We start from the raw sequence: 22,857 nt of genomic DNA, 5'->3' as shown, positions 1-22,857 counted from the left end.
AATATGTGGACAGTATCTCCATTGCTGTATCAATTACTCGTATGTATGTACAGTTTTTGAATCTTTAGTCACTTGACTACCAATCCCTGTTGTACTTGTTGTAATATGCATCATCATTTCACTGTTGCTAAGAGCATGGTCATGGTAGTAAGGGCCAATTGTGTCTAAATGTTTTGAACGTTATCTGCAGAATAACACCTCCAGAAACATCCCCACCACATTTCAGCCCCATTCACCATCCCAGGATCCATTAAATTTCAGCTCAATCTGCTCAGTAGTTTTGGAATTACAAGATTTTTGACCAAAAATACCCATATTGAGACCTAATTTGCATGAATAATTCTTAATCTAAACACCAATAAGAAAGTTTCTACCAAATTTCAGATCAATCTGCACAGCAGTTTTGGAGTTTAAGTTTTTTTTTTACCACAATGGCATTTTTTTGACCCAAATCACACACCTGTTACATGATCATTTTGCTTTGAACAATTTCCCAACTAGACACAGTACAATTAATGTCCCCACCAAATACAAGGCAACTGGTCTGGCAGTTTTTGAGTTTAAGTCACACACACAGAGACACAGACACAGACACAGACACACACAGACACAGGCAGACAGACAGACAGACAGACACACACACACACACACACACACACACACACACAGACACAGACAAACGCTTTACCATGCCTACAGTTCTACTGAACCTCACTTCAGTTGCATTAGCAATACAGAAAACAAAGACCAAAAATATCCCCGAAAAATCTCTTGATATGAGGCTCATCAAATTGTATGCTGATAAACTCATCATGATTAGCAGCAATAGAATGAAAGTCATTGTAAATATCAAATTTGGAATAAATATGTTAAAACCTCTCATGTCATGCAAAATTATGAAATAAAAGTATTCTAAAATTCTAAAATTTCAAGATATTTTGATTATTGCGGTCTGTGTAACCATAGTAATACTTGAGCACCATTCCTGGTAACTAATACTGTAAAAGACATAAATAGTAACTATATACGCATCTTATAAATTATCAAGTTTTATGTCATGATAATCATTTTATTCTAAAATTTCCAAATATTCATTATTCTACAAAGCAAGAAGTTAGGGGTTACTATCATTACATTCTTCTCAAATACAGTATCCCCTAACTTTGCTGAAATAAACCACTACTTTTTTCATGTATATTTTGGAAGTACCGCCATGACATGGCAATGTATCATAATTAAGTTATTCACAATATCATGTTTTGTGATTTTTTAAATCTATATTTACAGTAGTATCATGAAAAAGCAGTTCTATGGAAGGTGGTAAAATCATTTAAATGAGTCATTGTTCTCATACCTAGTACGAAATGATCTAATTTGGGTCATGTGATTCAAAGTTAGCCAATCTGTACACAGCTCTTCACCACCATCTTGGATATTACCCAGAGTTCCAAAGAGGGTCAAAGGTTAACAAGTTATTATCTCTGTTTTGTCTTTCTGTTTTGACCATAGTTATTTCCTTTCAAAGTCAAAGTTTAATCAAAAGACAAGGAAGTGAAGTTCAAATATAATGATTTCAAAGATTAGTTATTCTGACTGACACTCATCAGGGTTTAATATTTCAAACTGATTTCAGAGATTGTAACATTTTTATTACACTGGACTACACTGGCTCAAAGTTGGATTTCAAGCAAGTAAGGTAATGAACAATTCGTGTAATGAATTGACAGTAAGAATTTAGCCATGACCTTTCATGACCTTTCACACAAGTGCATTGTTGGCAAATCCTGAATGACAACTGGGGCAATATTGTAGGGCATATCCCAGCTGTTGATGAAATGTTTCTTGCAGCTTTCATTATCTTTAAAATCCATACATATATGTCCCTATTGACCTTTGACACAGAAGTGCATTGTTGGCAAATCCAATATGGCTGCCGCTGCTGAATGATAATTTGGGGCTACACTCTAGGTTATATTGTTAGATGTTGATGTAATGTTTCATTCAACTGTCTTTAAAATCCATACATAATTGTCCCTATTGACCTCTGACACAGAAGTGCATTGTTGGTAAATCCAATATGGCTGCTGAATGATATTTGGAGAGACACTCTAGGGTATATCCAAGATGTTGATGTACTGTACGTTTCATTCAAATTTCACTATCTTTACAATCTAAATATTGTCCCTGAAAGTCAGACAGCGATACACATCAGTATTTTGAGTCCTACTTTGTGAAATTTTCAAGAACTCTGCTGTAGACACTAAGCGATCGTAACTCTAGCCATAGAAATCCAAAGAAATTGTCATCAAATACAACAAGGTGTCCTGGCGTTCTTGAAGAATTCATAAAACCATGACTTGCAATTAAACCTGTGCCAAAATACCTGCAACGACAGGAAAAACATAGAAATGTTTTAGATGGAATTTACAGAAAATAACATCAAGGATTATTGAGATGTTTGGCACTACCCTGGTGTGTCCATCAGTATAACGACGTTCAAGATCCAAATATGAATTGAGATATGCTGACCTTTATTATTGAGTATGAGATCAACTAGATAACATGTTCACAAACCTAATACAAAATTTGGAAAAACTACCAGTTTGGGCCTAAACTTTCCCCATTTTGAGCTTTTCTTTCATTTCTAAAGTTTTGTTTTTTTACATTTTAATGAGTGTAATATCTCTCCCTCCATTGTCAATGATTAAATACAAGTTCAAAGACTAAAAAGAGATTTTGGAAAAGCTAAAACTAAGGCCTGAACTGACCTTGTCCCTTTAAAGCTGCACTAGCTGTAACTGGGGTATTTTATTTTCAGTCAGACAACTAACAATATATTCACAGAAAATTGTTAAAATACCAATAAGAGACACTATACATGTCAATTAGATGTCTATTTTATCTGTAAGTAGTATAGTAATAAGTTGGCATTGTGATTCATTGGATGTGCTGATTTTTTGGGTGCAGACCCAAACATCAATTAGATTAGAATTATCATACCATACTATGAGTACAGCTACCCAAATATGTTCACTCACAGGTGATTCAATACTGTTATGGGTGTATAATATTAGGAGTTACTCATTGTATCTAACAGAACAGTCTCCAAAATGTTCTAGTTGCAGCTAGTGTATATATGTGAAAGTACTGTAGACAGAAACCTACCTTGCCCTGCATGTTTGGATAACTTTATTCCTACTTTCTTCAACCTGACTCATACCCCTATCTGATACACCGTGTGGAAGTTTGAAAGGTTGTAGTTGATCACCCAAGTTTTCAGCTCTTATTATCACATCCTCCATGTTGAGACTTTCTAACAATGGCAATGTCTCCTGCTGTTCAAGGGTAAGCACCATAGGTTTATCTAGACTGGCTTCTATACTTAACTGACAGGCTGGAACATTAGGGTCACCCTGTAAAGTGGAGGTAATGAAAATGGTGACAAGTTAATATCAATGTTGTCACTCTATGAAGCATTTAAATAAAAGTCCTAAATTTTGCTGTTATTTGGTTCAAGAAAACTCCAATCTATACTTATCTAAAACCAAAAAGAACAAAAAAGATATACAACCTAAAAAGAGAACAAAATGATCTTAAAATGTGTCAACATTGTATTTCAACATGGCCACAAAAGACTGTGTTCACTCAATGAAATTAGTAGATTGATATTTCCTTGAAAATGAGATTTCTTTGATGATTTCAAATATTTCTTAATTATTTCAAGGGGACCAGGAACAAGCTTTCCTATGAATGTATTGAATTACAAACACGGACTACAAATTCAAAATAAATACCCAGTGCTCATCCATATTGCCAATTTAACTATTACTTACCGTAACTTTTGTGCCATGTATTTTATTATCACGATATGTTACATTAACTATTTCTACACCATGACTTCCATAGGTTCCCTTGAATAGCCCTGGCTGTATAGGAACACCTTGGACAGGACTGGGTAATTTTACTCGGTTGTAAAGACACACAGCTCTGAAAGTAACACAAAAGAGATATATCACAAGGTTTATTATCATTTCACAGAGTTCACCACTAAAAAAAATATAAACATAACTGTGGGAACTGCATAACAAAAGAATAAGGCAAATTAGTGGTCCTGTTTGTTGCCACATATATGTGTAGGCTAAAGAACAGACATTTGTTGAGAGTGTGGTACAAGAATGGAATATAACACATCAGTCTTAAACACCATCACATAAAGAGTAGTAAGAATGGAAGTCTTCAAAATCAATATCACTTTCCCTAATTTTTCTTGATTCAAACCCCTCCAATATTGCCACAAAATACTGGTACTGTAACATACATAAAGGGTTTATCCAATCATCTTTGACTTGTACTGAAAACGTTCCATATGTCACTCATACTTTCCTTTGCTGAGCTATGAAAAATAGTGGGTAATAATATCTACTGACATCCAAAAATACTAAAGGCCAGGGTTCAATCCCAGGTTCTCATATTAGTGATATCTTATCAGTGGAGTCATGAGGATTATGTAAAAATACTAAAGGTCAGAGTTTAATCCCAGGTTCTCATATTAGTGATATCTTATCAGTGGAGTCATGAGGATTATGTAAAAATACTAAAGAGTTCAATCCCAGGTTCTCATATTAGTGATATCTTATCAGTGGAGTCATGAGGATTATGTAAAAATACGAAAGCCCAGAGTTCAATCCCAGGTTCTCATATTAGTGATATCTTATCAGTGGAGTCATGAAGATTATGTAGGATTACTCTTTTGTTCTGCGTTAACTATTTCTAAATCTTTGACAGATAACTGCTTCTAAGATTGAAATTTTAATTTAAGTGGCTTTTAATACAAACATGAGTTTAACTTTGGTAACTTATTTTATCATTCACAATCTTCTGACTCACATAGCTTCTATAGTGATGTATGTGTGAATCAAACACTTGCTTTTCTAAACTCATAACAATAAAATTATTAGTTCTGTTTACTGCCATAAATATTACATTAGAGTGTTGTGCTAAAGCTGGTGCCAGTCGTTACCTTCAAATATTTGTGTTCCTTGACCCTGTTTTTTTCAGTTACATTTGTATTGGAACATCTACATGTTGATGTGGAATCATGGTAGTTAGAATGGCTGGTTTGGAATGTGTATGTTGCTGGTTCTAACCTTGCCTTGCTACTGCAGTTTATTTCTGTTAGCTAAAGTCCTTCAACTAAAATTTGAACCATGATTGTCCCACACCATTAATGACAAGAATTTTACAGGTGAACCCAGGGTACAGTCAGGTGACAAATCATCCCACTGTGCAAATACCCCGAGTACTTACAATGGCACTCACATGACAAGGGGTTCTGTTATTATTACATATGTTTATCTGCAACAACAAATTTCTGCAAAATTGACACTATGTGATCATGTGGTTTCATGTAGAACAAACAATCACATCCTCATTTGCATATCATTTGCATGTACATATGCAATAATGTTTTCAGTATTGCACTGCAATGCGAATACCACTAGTATGTGTGCACACTATCTAGAGCAAGTGAACACTAGTAAATATGTACTAATTACTATTATGTTACAATAAAAGTTCAGTTTTATGCCTACCTTAACCTGTCTAAAGTGCCCTATCCCTTGTAGATTAACTTCTGAGAAATAACAGAAAAGAATACATGGACCATCATTGTACTCACTCATACTGACTGGTGATCATAAACTTCATGAGTAATAGCTCCTGTATGTGATCATGTAAATTTTCATCAGAACTGCCTAATTCTTCTTCTAGCCAAGATCGGAGTTCCTGTAAAAAATACAGTGACTTACTCATTTCTGAAATGAAATATTCACCAGATTTATATCTCCTATCATTACTGTTGATGTGAAATTAGTATATTTTTTTGTTACATTATAATGTATTCTGACCAATTATGAGATAGGGTAATTACCAATTCTGAGTACTCCCCCAAAATTGTACCATTTTTTTCATCCTCATGCGTTTCACATAAAAATTTAAAAAAGTTTATGGATGATTTATATACATTTTATATGTCGCATAGATTTATTTAAACTGTTTAATTACAACATAATCTTATTCGGGTTTTTTCAGACAGCACACATTTTATTTGATTATTTTGAAATATTTTTAACCATTCAAATGATTCATATCTGTCTATGTTTTGACGACATTTTTTTGTTATTTTTTAATTTCAAATTTTTTGTTTAGTTAGAACGTATACATTCCTCATACAAGCTAAATTTATATGATACCATTTTTGTGCTCAATCACAGTCACTTGACATCATCTGTTGCGGTCTAAAATATATCTTCAAATATTTTCCCTTCAAAGATCGCAATTTCAGAGGTCACCTTATTCTATATATAGTCAATAATTTCAAAAATAGCCCAAAAGACAAGACTGAATTATCAATTACTATGTTTGACAATGTCGACATGCTTTCCAGATAATTACAGAAAAATGAAAAAAAAAATTTACAACTTAAAACAGCTAAGTAGTTCAATTTGGAATGTCTTCTTACATATTCCCCTGCACTATGACTATAGAAAGACGAACAAATTAAAACTTAGTCACAGAGTCAAACATTTCTCGGAATCTCACATTTTTACTACAGTAGTACACCCCTGATGACACCCTTGATGATGCTGTCAAGACGTCAGTGAAAATTTGAGAAGAAATCTTTGACACTGTCAGTAGCAATTCTCATTTTAGTATGAGTCCAGAGTCGTTAAATACTTATTCTCAGTATAGAAATTCTAGTACTTTCAAATTTCCACTTTAAAATAGCTGGCCCATATAATCTGTCAGATTTGATTTATTAGGTTTTTCCTTCGAATAGAACAAACACAGTTAAATTGATGAATGACAATTATTACTTCATTGCTGCATGATGGCTTCCTACATTGTAACAAAGGAAACCAATTAATTTTCTGATATTTAAGAATTTATGTTTTGGAAAATCTAAACATATCTTTGCTCTTGAAAATGTTCAATTGGAGGAATTGTATAGAGCCTTCACTGGTAAATCTAGATGAGTTCATCTCAATCAAGATCAACCAGTGAATGGTCTAAGCCTCTGGAGTAATAATCTGGATGCCAACGTGGTCTCAAACTCGCACAAAGAGAGATTTGAAAGATTCGATGAAGGATAGCACCAGACTACTGGAGTAAAGAAATGATAGGCAAATCAACAAACGTATACATTAAGCACTACAGACTCATGGGTATTTTCATGATTTTCATTCAAGTGTTTGTTCTTTTAAAAGGAAAGCATAATATATCAATTCTGACAGATTACCATATTTGGATTTTTTGGAAAGTATTTCTAGAGTATCATGTTTGTAATTCGGCTGAGTCATACTATTAATAACACAAATAATTACATCATATTACCGACAGAGACAGGGTTGCAATCAAATATATGTAAAAATTACCTCTAAAAAGAAATAAAAATATGAAAAATTACTTTCACATTTACAATATTATCATTTGCATTAAATATGTCATGAAAGTTTTTTAGGTGAGTAACACATTTGAATGAAAATATTATAAAAAGTTAAGATGTGAGATATCTGTTGAATCTAATAAACGTAAAATGTAAAATATCATCTTACAACAAAAAATATGAAAAACTATTTTCTTATTTTCTATCTCTGTGCTCTGTATAATTTTTGTTTTTTATATGACATCACCATGACAAATATTGAGTTATCTATTTTAATAATATATAAAAATATAATAAATACAAGATATGTTAAATCAAATGCATAAAAAAATGTAAAATATCATCTTGAAACAAAAAATACGAAAAATGATTTCCACCTTCACTATGTCATCTTTCTCTTTTATATGACATCACCATGACAAATGTTGTGGTGAGTTATCATTTTGGATGATATTAAAGTTAATGAGTCTCATAGGATGGAGATAGGATATCACTTCTTTCCTTGGGTAAACATGATGACTCTTTGTTTGAATTTATGGCCATCTAGTAAATTTACTCAGCTGTGCGGTACTTTTATTTCTGCTTGGAATTTATTTTCACTCTCTTTGCTGATGTCTCTTGTCAACAGTCTCTGACAATCCCATTAAGATATTTCATGCCAAAGCTTACTTTGTATCTCTCTGGATATTAGAAGAAATGAAATACACTCCACTAGGAGGGTGACTACATAATTGATTTGGAGTGTGCCATCTGTGAATGTTTAGTGTGTGGAATATTTTACTTTGTTATTAGGTTTATCCATTGAAAACTATGACATGTCACCTTTGTGCCAAGTTTGAAAGAAATCAGATATAGCATGTTTGATAAATGCTGTATTACAGACAGACAGATTGTGTTTATCTGACATGGACAGATAGACAAACAGAGCCTTTTGTAATTATACACTAAACCCTTGATACAGACAGATGGAGAGATGGACGAACAGAGCCTTTTGTGATTATGCACGAAACCCTTGACACAGACAGACGGACATATGGACAACGAAGTCTTTTCTAATTATACACTAAACCTTGACACAGACAGGCGGACAGATGGACAAACGGAGATTTTTGTAATTATACACTAAATCTTCACACAAAACAGTTAAATCCTTCGAATGACCTATTTACTCATTATTAATGGTATTGTGTACATTGGCTTGATGTCCATATGTAAACAGTCACCAATCAGGTACACATCTGATCACTTTTATGTTAACACATTGTTAATCTGTTGGACACTGATAGTCTTTACTGGATAAGGTTCAACACCAGGTAATCATATTTGCTTCAATGATTACAACAACTTATAAGTAAGTAGAAAATGAGAAAACAAAATATGAAAAAATATTGTTTAAAGTTACAGCTAGATGTTGGTTTTATAGTGCATGTATAATAGATAATTGCCAGACTCACTGACCTATGAAAATGGCTTTCTATCAGACACTCTCATTACACTATAAGTATTTATCTTTACAGGTACTTTACCTCGTGTCTTCCACCAGGGTGTCTGTGTTTATCTGGCTTACAACATTTAAGACAAAAAGAATCTTTACTTTCTTCCTGCAAGAATAAATATGAAATTATAAAAGGGCTTGTTTCAAAATTTGAAATGTGTACATTTATCTATGTCTTGCCACAGACCCCCCCCCCCCACACACACACACACACATGCACCAGTAAGTACATGTGTGTTTGTTTTTTAAAAATCTGATTTTTTTTAAAATTGTATCCCAGTTAACGATACTTTGTAGAAATCAAAATATACCATACTTACATTTAACAATGTGATTAGACATTTATGAGGACCTCGAGGCCCCTTAAGACACCTGAGTTCTGCTTTACCATCATCATTCAATGATATGGAAAATGTTGTTTTCATTCTCAATGGTGCTGTGACATTGGGGTCACAGGGAGGTAAATGTTGTTGGGCTACTATGGTACCATCTACTACCTGCACAGTAAATAAAATGTCACATCGCTGTCAATATTTGAGTTAAAAATGCAGAAAAAAATAGCAATGTTCACAATCCAAATAGCAATCAATCAAACTCTCAAACCATTGATAAAGTACTTATTTCAAGTTTGATGACATGAAGTCAGAGGCTCTGTACAGTTTAGAAAGCTGTCAAGCATAAATACATTTCTAATTTCTTTCACATAAATGCATTAGCCATAGCTTTTCACCCTAACTTCAATGATTGTTTTACTGTATAATGTTTTGTTATGGGTTGTTAGAAGATAAAAATTAAATCTACCCCAGTTTCTTAGTCATTTTACCAGGGTTCCCTAATACTGTTTAGGACAGTAAGTAGGTAAAATCTACCTGAGGTCCCTGTCATTTTACTAGAGTTCCCAACCAGTGTTTTGTTACAGGCAGTAAAAAGGTAAAACCTCTCTGAGGTCCCCTATCATTTTACTATGGTTCCCTCCCACTGTAACCAGTGTTTTTGTTAAGGACAGTAAGTAGGTAAAATCTACATCAATTCCCCAGTCATTTTACCAGGGTTCCTTACAAGTGTTTTGTTCAGGGCAGTAAGGAAGGTCAAATCTACCTGAGGCCCCCTATCATCTTACCAGGGTTTCCAACAAATCAACCAATATTATGGTATAATCTATGGGAAACTTATTCCAGTTTTACCAGATTTACCACTTTCTGTTACCACGGTTACCAGGCCTTAGCAAAAGAAATTCCAGTTTTTAATCTTTTACAAACCTTTATCTCATATATCACCTAATCAATATGAAAATTTACAAATCCAGGAAATTTACTTTTTTTATGTGAAGTTTAAAACACTAAATCTAATTCGTACACAAACACACAATCATCAATACATAATATCCATGTTCTAACCCAGAGACTTACAGTTGGCTTTCAAATCCTCTATCAATGAAATGTAAACCAACGATGAGTCTCTAGGCAATACATCTACATGCACAGAGCATCAATCATTAAATCAACTGGTAGTACTACTGTAAGCAGGCATCATTATTATATGCTAACATCTCTAATTTGACCAATATCTATGAATGAGTAATTTATAAATATTTCTACTGTACAATGTCCATGAATCAATAAAGATAGTATTTCTTTTGACAGATGATAGTTTTACTATTAGTTTAAGAAATTGTATACCATAATCAAGCCAAGTTATTGTGTTTGAATAGAAAATATGGATTGTATACCCTGGTCATTCCACGTCACAACAACCCGTGTCTATGTCATTGGTTTTGTGGGGTGCTCAAAGTATGTAATAAAATGATCCAAATCGCGATTATTTTTCCAGACTTTTCATAAATTATACTTGACGAGGTATAGTTACATTATTCCTCAATATTTTGCTTCATTCAGCCATAAAATACTACTGACCTAAGGGTTTGTCATTACTCGTCTAGCAACTCATAGTGACAAGGCTCCCTTAGATCACTCATATTTTCCTTGGCTGCACACCGAAAAATATTGGAAAATAATACCTAAATTAGAGCTGCAATAGTTGTAACAGTAACATTTTTAGGGCAGATGTGTTATATGTTATGACTTACTCTTACAGATATTATTCTCATATTTTTCTTCATTCAGCCAACAAAATCATGAGTGACTTATGGGGCCTTGAAGGTCAAGGTATCATAAGATAGCTTGTATTTGATAATATAGGGGTAGACACTTCAATAACGTCTCTATACATTATAGCTTTTGAGTTGTACAGGAATTGATTTAGAAATCCAAACATGGCCACCATTTGGTCAAATTTGCATATTTTGCAAAACAAAGTGATGTGCATGTGTACCACATGATATGAATGAAATTGCATGATAAATGTCTGAGAAATGATGTATTAATATGGCCATATGGATGGACTGATGGACAGACAGAGCCCATTGTATTAGCTTCCCCTTTGGGTGGGCTAACAAAATAAATTTATCAAAGTGATGTTGGAGACAAAATTAATTCCTGTAACGAAACCTGTCAACTTACACTAATATGTACAAGTCCCCCGTAAGGTCCAATTTCTGGCTGCCATATTCCAAATATGTAACCATAGTGATGTAGAACTGAAGTAAAGACAGGAAAACAAACAAAGCTTTACTACAGCACAGATGTATGAATTTAACTGACCACCACTAATCCCCCCCCCCCTTTGTAATTACTGAAGGCTCCCTAAATGACCACAATAGACTCCATGCAGTCAGGCATTTTATCACCAAGTACAAATTTAAGAAAGGAAATGTGTAGTTTTAGTTAATTTGTGGATTACTACTCACTACTGATCAATTAATTGATGAATTGAAGTCAGCCTAAAAAAAGCATCTACAAATTGTAAAATTTGCATTTAATTTGGCATGTGTGCACTTGATTTCTAAAGTGAAATAAATAGATAAATAAATAAATAAATAAATAAATAAATAAATAAATAAATAAATAAATAAATAAATAAATAAATAAATAAATACAAATGTAAATCACTATCATAATAAAATCAATGGCGTCACAACTGTTGAGGGTAAACTTTAATTTTCTCTATGATTATGTGGTTTTGTTGCTAGGCATATTTACATACATATTTTGAAGATTTTTTACAATTCCTACCGTGTTATATCTGTAATATATACCATCATTTAAAACTGTTGCTATGGGCATGGTCTTGTTGCAAGGTATATCCGCATACATTTTGGACTGTTGATTTTACTTGCCTTTCCTTCACTGGTGTTATATTGGCATTATATGTTATCATTTACCTGTTACTATGGGTGTGATCTTGCTTGACATTTTTCTTAATGTTTACTCAATTGCCTACACATCATATCCCTGTTGTTTTATTTGCAATAAACCCTATCATGTGACTGCTGCTAAGGGCATGGTCATGGTTTCTAGGGCCACTTATGTAAGTATGACATACTCACAATTTGCAGACTAACACTTTTAGAATCATTACCAATTTCATTTTCAGTAGTTTGAGAGGTAAAGTTCAATACCAAAATCACTTGCATCATCCAAAAGACAGACACACAGACTTTACAATTTACCATTGCTTCATTTTAGTTCTAGAACTTAGAGTTTCCAAGCAACCTTAAGTATGGATAATTCATGTGCCAGTTACCTGCACTTGTTATATTATTATGTTATGTACCCCATAAAATTTTAATGATTTAATGAGATCAATATTAAAACAATAAAATTTCTGTACTGCTGATCCAATGTTTACATTAACGCAGTTCAAACAACAAGAAAAGATGTTGCTATCTTGGGTGGTTGTGTTACTAAATTGAAATCAGTTGTATCTACACACCTCCAAAAACATTCCCATTAAATTTCACACATATCTGCCCGGTAATTTATTAAATCAAAAATCACATTTTTGACCTAATTTGCATACTACTGATCTGATCATTTTCCTTTGAACAATTTGCCAACTAGACCAAAGAAGCAACATCCCTATCAAATATCAAAACGATTAGAGGTTGACTTTAAGTCGTTCACACACACACACACACACACACACACACACACACACACACACACACACACACACACAGACACAAACAAACACACACACAGACAGACAATGCACCATGCCTATAGCACTACTGAACCTTAGTTCAGTTGTGCTAAAAACTGACTGTTCGTGTCAAGATCACATTGGATTCTACCATTTTCTTCATCCTCTGATATTATCTTTCATCTAAAGTCCTGCAGCCTCCCATATCTCTTTCCATCAGGAACTGATCAACAATTTTAAACATTGGCATATTGGATTGACATTCACACCTTTGATAAATTTATGAAATAAATAAATCATCAATATGTTTGTACAAAAAAATGAGAGAAACTTACTTTTTGTGTAGAGGTCTTTAAATGATGCATTTTTCCAACCATCTAAACAGTCAACATTATATTCTGTTGGTGACAAAAGAGAGAAGAGATAACGGTATGTTAAATATCCCATTTATATTCAGAGATTCACCACTTCATCAACCTTGGACAAGTTCAAGGTAGATAAACTGACATGTATCACAAGCCAACAAATTTTTATTTATCTTGTCAGATTCTAACCCCCCCCCCCCCTGTCATATATATATCTAATTAATTTATTAAAGCAATTAAAAGAACTATCTCCCTGTATGATTTGAAAAAAAGTGTTCAGTGTTTCTTTCACTCATGCTAGATTAGAACTACCATTCTCATCTCCCCCACCCATCCATTCTTCACACACACACACACCCCCCCCCCCCCGCCCATCCATTCCTCACCATCCCATCACATCTCCATGCCTCCATTTATCTAATTCCATTTCCATATAGAAATTACACTTTCTCCCTCATTGATACAAAACAAACATTGATCATATCAACAGAATATTTATAATGTACTATACTAAGCAAACTCATTACAGAGAATTAAGTCATCTCTCCTTCATACAGAAATTTGAAGATGTGGGAAGTGCATTACCAAATTTCAAATTGGTCAACTTTAGGGATATCTTATTATAATAACTTTTTTACTCTAATAATTATATAATATTTTTTTCATTTTGTTTATCAATATCAATTACTTTTTATAAATAGAAAATATGAAAATATCAATCATACAACATAACTTATTACCACATACGCACGATATTATAATAAAACGAGATTATTCGAATCAAGTGGAAATATTATTATTGGAGGCATTGTTTTGTATTGCTCTTCATTGCTGTGCTGAAATTACATGTATTAGCTCTCGGAGTCGTACACACAGCTTTAATGAACCTCTTCGCAATGTAGTAAAATGTGCACGTTTGGGGAGGGGGAAGGGTGAATTCGTTGGCACAGATAGTCGGACAGAAAATGTCCCAACTATAAAACTACACTCGTACTCATGTAGTTGAGAGGGGAACGAGATATACACAATGAGTGAATGACAAATTGATTCTGTCGAGTCGAACTCTAAAACACGGATAGTTTTAGCAACAATCTTACCTTGTTTACACCGCTTCTGCCAAACTGAGTTCACTTCAACGGCTTCGTTGAATCTTTTGCTCACAAGAGAAACACTCGGTAAGTCAATGCCAGGGAGAAACGATAAAAGGTACGTGAGAAGCTCCGGTGGCAGAGCGAGGATGTTCGCCATTTTCGGAGCGAATGAGATTTGACGAGATATTACGAGAGTTTCAAAATTGGTTCAAAATATCTCAAATTATCAAATTATGGGTTCAATTGTACATAATGACTACTTTAACTACTGTATAAGTGACAAGGCAAATCTGCTGACTTGCTACCATCGGTCCATCGTCATACATGATTCACGATCGCTCATCCATCAAAGACAACATTCAACCCCGACACGATCTTCACACATCTATCTCTTGAAGTGCGCCACCACAAGTCGTGTTATTCAAGGTATATATGCAAAGCTATTCAACTTGAAAAGAGACGAAGTGATTAGGCATAACAAAAAAAATTGTATGGTTCCGATTACGCTCAATTTTAGAATAGTTGGGGGTGCGTAGATTTTTTTAATTTGGTTTATATTTTTTTTTTCATGTGTGAGTGTCTAGTTCAGGTAGTTATCTTTTCCATTGTTTTCCATATGGTCGGTCTCTGTGTTATTGGATTCTTCTCAGGCCTAACAAAAAAAATATTGTGTGGTTCCGATTACGCTCAATTTTAGAATAGGTGGGGTAGGTAGACCTTATTTTAGTTTCCATATGTGAGTGTCTAGTTCAGGTAGTTATGTTTTCCGTTGTTTTCCACATGGTCTCTATGTTATTGGTTTCTTCTCATCAGATGTTCAGCCATTACAGATTGGGAGAACAGTTTTTATACTATCTTTTTAAGACGATGTCAGTTCTGCATCCTCTAAGCCTTATTTCTTGTGAGACCTCACAAGCGATTCTATTATTTTTTTCTCGAATATGTAAAAAAAGTTTAGGGTCGGCAGTGAAAAACCAGGTGGGGTCGGATAACCAGAACCAAACAATTTTTCTAGGCCTAATTACTAGATGGGGTGGTGAGACCCTATCCTAGATTATGAAAAAATGTAGATTTATACTCAAAACAATGTCTGTCTTCAAAACTTTTCTTTTTACAAACCAATTCGATTTTCAGACAAATATTCTGTTCACAGTACTTCCACTCCCCATCACTAATCATGTACAACAGTCTGGAAAACTAATGAAAAGTTAACATAGATACAACCGTGGCAACACCAATAACAATATGATTTGCATTTTGAATTTAATCAAACAACCTTTGAACAACCAAGGACATGCAATATGACCTACAAATTGTAAACTCCTGTTGGACTCTTCTGACCAGTTTAACCTCAGAATTGGAATAACACTTTCTTTACTTTAATGAATCAAAGTTTATAGGAATCACAGAAAATCTATCAAACAAGTTCTGATTTTGATTTGTTTTTATTGTCTAAATTGTAAAATACAACAATATAAGGTATAAGTTTCTATATATATAAACTGACTTCAAACTTTTTAAAGCTGAACTAGCTAAACAAGGTATTATTGTTATCTTGATCAGACAGCCAACAACTGAATATATTCACTTACAGTTGTTAAAATACCAATAATTAGATATTGTACTTGTCAATTAGAGGTCTATTTTATCTATGAGTAGTATAGTAATAAGTTGAAACTGTGATTCATTGGGGATGTCTGTGTTTAGATGCTGACCCAAAAATCAATTCCCACCATACTATGTGCATTGCTACAAAAATATGTTTACTCAGGATTCAACACTGTACATGGAGTACACAATGTTACAATTAGGTCATAATATGTATTTTTTAAAAGTTTTTTTTTAAAGTTTGAAAAGAAAATTAAAAAAAAAAAGTTTGAAAAAAAAAGTTTTTAAAAGGAGTTCAAAACAAACCTTCCAGTTTCAGTAAATGCAACTTTAAGGAATATATACAAAATATTTTTATGCTTCAAACTTTATTATCTATTGAAAACACAATATGCAAATACAAAGTATACAGTACCGTGTATGAATTTTTGTGCTGTTTACAGTTGAAATTGTGAAATGGCATGGCAAGGTGTTAAGATTTGTACGTTTTAAGAAACACATACATGTATCAAAATGTACCAAATATGATCACAATTACAGTTCCTTTTTAAAATCATGATTGTCAAAAGATAGGTAACCTGGTATATAATTATACAGTGGTTCTACATTGTAGAGATGGTAGCCATGTTTTCGATAGAAATTATTCGCCGGTAGTTGGACATTAGATGTCCTTAGTTGGATTGAGGTGTAATTTTCCCTGCGACAAAAATCCTCGGCGGTTCTCAGCAGTTTCGCAGCTAAACCGTGCCGTCGGTATTTTGGATGGACCACCATTCGGCGAATTTCGGCAACTTCCGGACTTTTTTGGTCGACTGCAACTGTTCCGACAATTTTACCGTCATCGACAGCGACAAAGAAATTTCGCCTGTCATTCAGTCGGTAATATTCGTAAAGGCTTCTCTGCCAATCATTGTGTCTATTTCTGTTTACTTTCAATCTCTTAGGCAACACACGCAATTGGTATATTATGAGGAGCGTCGGCATCGGAAGAACTGCTGAGAGAATGACGCTGTGTCTCCACATGTACGTGACGGCCGATATACAGAGCATGAGAAGAAGGGAGGCTGGGTGTGTTATCATATGAACGAAGGCTGGTTTCCCAGATCCTCGTAAAAGGCCTTCTCTTGTCACTAAGTGATATGCATTGCTCTCTTCTTCTTTTCTTAGCTCCCTGATAGGGATGTCAAGATCGGTAGCCATGACGACGTGAGATGAGAAATGTGAATGCTTGGCTGTTTAAGTTCGCACCAAGAACAACAGACTATTGATTGAACCAGGCTGACACCTGAAATAAACCTTGATATAAAATAAGAGTTATAGTTAAAATAAATGACCTTCACAGTAATCACTTCACTGTACAATTCAGTTGGGTAACAGTCGAAATCGTCACATTGTTGTAACAAGAAAAGTGTCTGCAATCACGAGAACCGGGCATGAGACCATCATATATAAGAACCCAACATTATTCATTATTATTATATCTTTAGTCCTGACGAGCGGATATCTACCGAATGGTAGAGTTTGTACCTTCCCTGAACTATGCCCGCCGGAGAACACCACACCAAACGCGGCTGGAAGTGTGAACTACTCCCGGTTGCCAGAGGGCAGGCGTTTACGGCACTAAGTTACGGTATATTCCGTGCAATCTTTCATAGTATCCTTCTTCATATCAGGTGAAGTCCATATACTAGTAAATGACAGTGTCCATGGCAACATTAGGGATTCCCGGGTAGGCGTATATCGTATGAGAGATTGAACGGAATAATACGAACATACCGTAAGCAGGCTAGCTCCCAGATGAATAACTGGTGAAAAATGTGGGGATTTGAGTTAATTGCTGAGAATTATTTGATATTTGATCAGCAATGTGTGCATGTTCTATATATTTGCTGGGTCAAAAATACCCCTATATATCCACTTTATGAAGTACAAATAAAACACTTACCTTGGTATTGACACTTGTTGACAGTATCGGAATAACCCTTGGTCAGGAAGTACATGATGTAGGTCACCTCATCATTACCCATCCCTTACCTTGGATTGTGCATGTTTTCAGTGTGTAATGGCGCCCTCTGTAGACACCACCTAAGCCGAGCGCATCATTTGTTCTAAGATTTATATAGCAAATACTATGTATATAGTATTGGATACAATCTACAAATCAATCAAACAATCAATAAATCACATTTTAATCGATTTTTAAGAAAATGTCTTCGTCAGAATAATACCTGCGCCAATGCTCCAATTCAAATGGTGTCTTTACATAATCCAATCATTACATTACATTACATTACATTACATTACATTACATTACATTACATTACATTACATTACATTACATTACAACAAAGCACTCGCACACCTGTTAAAATTTTGATGCAAATTCGCTAATATTCTAATATTCTACTTACTGAAGCATATGTCACTATTTCTTACAACTGACTGAACTGAAACCTGGTATACATATATATGACATATCAACGATCCGATGACGTCATTTTTATACGTATCAAAACATGTCAAGGAATCCATTCAAGGCAATAACCTATTGTAACGATACCAAAGGCTACAGCTTTAAGAACACTTTCAGATGTGGCATCTTGAATATCTGACACTAGAATTAATTGTCTACTTCTGGCATAAGCCATTTAGATAACAAGATTCGTTTAATCAACGGCAACTTTCTGATTAATTTTTACTGGACTAAGCATTCAAAGTGTTGGGTTTTGTAAAAAAAATCTCTATTGCAATAAATGGATGTTTAAATTAATAAAAGGAAGATTGCTTGACAACAATTGCTATTTTTATGATCGTAATACATAAGTTGTACAAAACCACGTGTGAGTGTCTGATCGAATTTGAATCGTCGTCGTCAGAATGTTTCTATCAGAATACAATAAAATGTCGATAATATTGACGTGTTTTAGTCAATGGTATATGAAATGGATAAAATAATACTTGTTTCTGTGATCGCGCAAATCCACTCACCGCGATCTACAGACTATATGTAAAATAGCTATAGTTTAGAATTTTGAATTCCAACAATGTGTGAACACCCAAAAGTTCTATGTTTTTATCGTTACGGGAGGCAGTTTAAATCTATTAAGGCCAAATAAAAAAAGTTGTTTATTCCGGTTACCTGACCAAACCTAATTTTTCACGCCGACCCTGAACTTTTTTTTACGTATTCGCGAAAAATAATATTAAAATCGCAAAAATCGTGATTAATATCACTTGATCCATGCATCACCAGAAACTTCCCTGTGAAATTTCAGCCAAATCAACAAAAATACTTTTGGAATTATAGACTTCTGACTAAAAAACCCACATTTTTAGCCCTAATTTGCATTTTTCTTTATATGGCACTATCATGGCATGAACAAATCTTAATTTACCACACCATTTTACGCCTAATTTGTTGCATTCAATATGTTTCCCCACGTTGTAGCATATAGTAGGCCTAGGGATGAAGATGATGATGATGGGAGCAAACGATGGATAGGAGCGTGATGAGGGGCAGTCATCGTCAAATAGGTTCAATTTATAATAGCACTTACGCTTTGGGTTTACTCTTCTTATGTTCTGTTACGATAACCGACTTCCGTAGAAGTCTCCAAAAATTCAGAAATAAAGTTTATAAGTTGGGAGCTATGTCATTCTACGAAAAATTAATAAACGTGAATGGGCTCCGTCCTATGCGTCCATCCGTGCTGGCTGTAGTATCGTGATATGAATATATATCACAATATGGAAACTCTTGTTACGGTTTAGGCGTGTCCCTTGAAAACGCGTCAGTCGGAGGTTGTATTGATATAAGGAAATAAGTAACGGTGACGATATTTTGTGAATATTGGTAAATACCAATGGCTTAGATATTTTGTATTATGATCACCTTTAGACTGATCGTAGCCCACACACTCTCATGGAGTATAACATGTATGAAGACCTTTTCAAAGTTATATCCCGATTGGGTAGAATATGTAGAAGTTATAAGAACGCAAAAGAAAAACCGTCCGCCATTACCCACACAATTTGCACAAACTAGAGGATATACAGTAGAGTAAAACTCTGAGAGTAAAACGAGTGTGGTTAACAGCGTGTATTTCCCACTCGCTATGGAAACATACACTCCAACAAATCTGACATATATTGACTGGTCTAATATGCTACTTATTACTTTCATGAACACAGTTTTGAAATAATGCTCGCTGTCATTAACCCTGGACATTTACTCAAATGTCAACCATTGATATGTATGCATTGTGTAGCCCAGGTGTTTGTAGCGTACAGGCACTTGTTTCCTGAGATATGTGTCAGAATACAATAAAATGTCGATAATATCTGTCTGTCTGTCTGTGGATACAGTATCTCAAAAACTACAGAATATATTCTAATGACAATTGCACATCTTTCATATGCTACGTACTGGTAAGAACTGATTAAATTTGGGTAAACATCTAATGAACATGAATTAGTCATTTGCATAATTAATTAGCCTATATGTCTGGAACGCATACTTCAAATTCAATATAATTTGGTACATACATTAAACAAAACAAAACGCATATATCCTATAAAGTTCGTTGATCCAGCTTAGAGATTTATGAATAATTTTCATAATTAATTAATTAATGCATATTTCAATTTCAATATAATTTAGTACATAAGTTGACCACAACAAAGAGCATATATTTCCTATAAAGTCTGTTGATGCAATTTACAGTTTTTAATCATAGACCGTTGGTGTAGGGTCTATGTTTTAATTAATAATTTGCATAATTAATGATTTTCGGTAGTTAGGCTTTATTTTAAGAATGCAAGCTTCAAATTTCATATAATTTCGTTCATATACTAACCATAACAATGTGCATAAATTTGTTGACATTACCTTTACTTTTAATGAATAATTTGAATAGTAAATGATCTTCAGTAAAAGGAAAACAAAGGGGTATCTTTTTTTCAATCATCATTGAGAGTGTATAAATGGTCACAAATCTAAACCCTTTTACAATTAGACTATTCAAGAAGGCCCAATATGAAATCCTTCAAATATTTATTAACAATATTCCTTTTTATTAAGTCGGTTACATTTTGTACATCAACAACATATTTACAACGTTGTGTAGCTCTTATCCGACCAAGGAATACATCTTTTATTATAGAAGTTTGAGAAACATCACACGCAAATCTTCAGAACAGTAATATATTAGGTATCAAGTGCAGCAGTTACGTTCTGGTCTGCAGGCACTTTTGTGTCAAGCACTTTCTAACTTACTATTTCCACACAACACATCTCATCTGTATTTTCACAGAAGCAATCAGCGCCAGCTGGTCTCACAATCGTGTCAGCTGAGCAAGTAAATAGCATGTACCGCCACATAATCCGAAATCCCTGGATTAATGTTAAGGCAAAAACAATAATTTGTTATAAAAGCCTACCAATCTCTCAAGAATCAGTAACATGGATTTTAAATCATACATACAATATATTTGGCTATTCAATACTGGGAATGTAGGCCTTAATATTTTGCTAATCCTTAGACTGGATTTGTTTTTGTATTTGTACCAGTCTGGTGATAAATTCACAAATAACAGAGGGGGGGGGGGGTGAAGGGGATAAAGTAGATTGGTAGGTATACTATAATCTTGAGTTAAAAACTGACTGTTTATGAGAAGTGACCCATAAATTCTGATTTCCAGTACTTGAAAGAAAGGAAATTTGTTGACAATTGATGAACAAGATAGTGAAAGCGAGGGGAAAAAACAGGAATAGTTTCAGGCATTGCCATAATTCACATACTTCTTTACGGCACCGTCCAAAACGTACTTCACATTTCGTTGAGACAGCAGAAATGTGTGCTCTGGCTTGCAAGAATGAGTGTCAGTTCCATTCTCACAAGCCAGAGTACACATTTCTGCTGAAGCAATGAAATCGGTGCATCTTGGACAGTGCCGTAAAAGAGGCTGTGGTTTTACACCGATGTTCTGTTCAAGTAACTCACAAATGAACGAACAGGTGTTACAACAAAGTTAGCATTTGATATCGGTATTAAAAAACCCATTTTATTCTAAAATTTGGTTGCTTAACACAAATTCATCTATATATATATTCCTGTATCACTTGTAGGCCACCGTTATCTGGGAGTGTATCACACCAAATAAACACTCAACATATTTGCAAAGAAGCATATTCTATTCAAATATTTGTTGATTCAGCTGTAAATCTGAATTAATTGACAATGTAGACCATAATATCTTCCAAGCTGGACCCCATTTTAGACTCTTCAGCTAGAAAAAAAAACCACCCCATGTTAGACTAAACTGCTAGAAAACGCACCCCAAAGGGCAGCACATATACGCGTACTCAAATAAGGGGAGTAGCCCCTTCACACACACACACACACACACACACACACACACACACACACACACACACACACACACACACGCACGCACACACACACACACATACACACACACACACACACACACACACACACACACACACACACACACACACACTAATGGTTATCAGACATAAATTTACATTTGTACTGAATCAGTACAAATGTAAATTTATTCCCAAACAAGAGAAGTCTACTGACATAACTCCCTGTGCTGTGTTTATGCAATCAACCTGCATCTTGGCTGCCTTAATTCCCACTCCAATGAGTTAAATTGAGTGCTGCCATATACCAACCATTAATTCAAGTAACATGTTGAGTCAAACAGCTGGTTTGCTTCATAACTTTACCTTAGTAACAATTGGCTGTTCAATGTACAAATTATGCAAATTACCACTAAAAACTAGTA

The 22,857-nt window shown here is 34.3% G+C and overlaps 1 protein-coding gene across 1 annotated transcript; it reads right to left on the bottom strand.

Moving 5' to 3' along the window:
* Window positions 1-1,660: 1,660 nt before the first annotated feature.
* LOC144438199 (F-box only protein 31-like) lies at window positions 1,661-14,593 on the bottom strand. Its single transcript, XM_078127243.1, has 9 exons — window positions 14,443-14,593; window positions 13,316-13,378; window positions 11,459-11,535; window positions 9,260-9,436; window positions 8,971-9,045; window positions 5,678-5,784; window positions 3,834-3,987; window positions 3,166-3,413; window positions 1,661-2,383 (listed from the first exon to the last, which is right to left on the bottom strand). Exons 1-9 carry the CDS (start codon window positions 14,591-14,593, stop codon window positions 2,224-2,226), a joined length of 1,212 nt encoding a protein of 403 aa, XP_077983369.1. The 3' UTR covers window positions 1,661-2,223.
* Window positions 14,594-22,857: the final 8,264 nt, after the last annotated feature.

The sequence above is a fragment of the Glandiceps talaboti genome, chromosome 7, assembly GCF_964340395.1.
Source record: "Glandiceps talaboti chromosome 7, keGlaTala1.1, whole genome shotgun sequence".
Classification (NCBI taxonomy): Eukaryota; Metazoa; Hemichordata; class Enteropneusta; family Spengelidae; genus Glandiceps; species Glandiceps talaboti.
Note: the sequence above shows the minus strand (reverse complement) of the source record. Positions and strands in the feature narration are given on the sequence as shown.

Coding starts and splice junctions, on each gene's coding strand:
- LOC144438199 (XM_078127243.1), bottom strand. CDS start 14,593: ATGGCGAACATCCTCGCTCTGCCACCGGAGCTTCTCACGTACCTTTTA. Junction 11,536..13,315: donor TAAAGACCTCTACACAAAAA/GTAAGTTTCTCT, acceptor TCTTTACTTCAG/TTCTACATCACTATGGTTAC. Junction 2,384..3,165: donor ATCCAAACATGCAGGGCAAG/GTAGGTTTCTGT, acceptor CTGTCGTTGCAG/GTATTTTGGCACAGGTTTAA.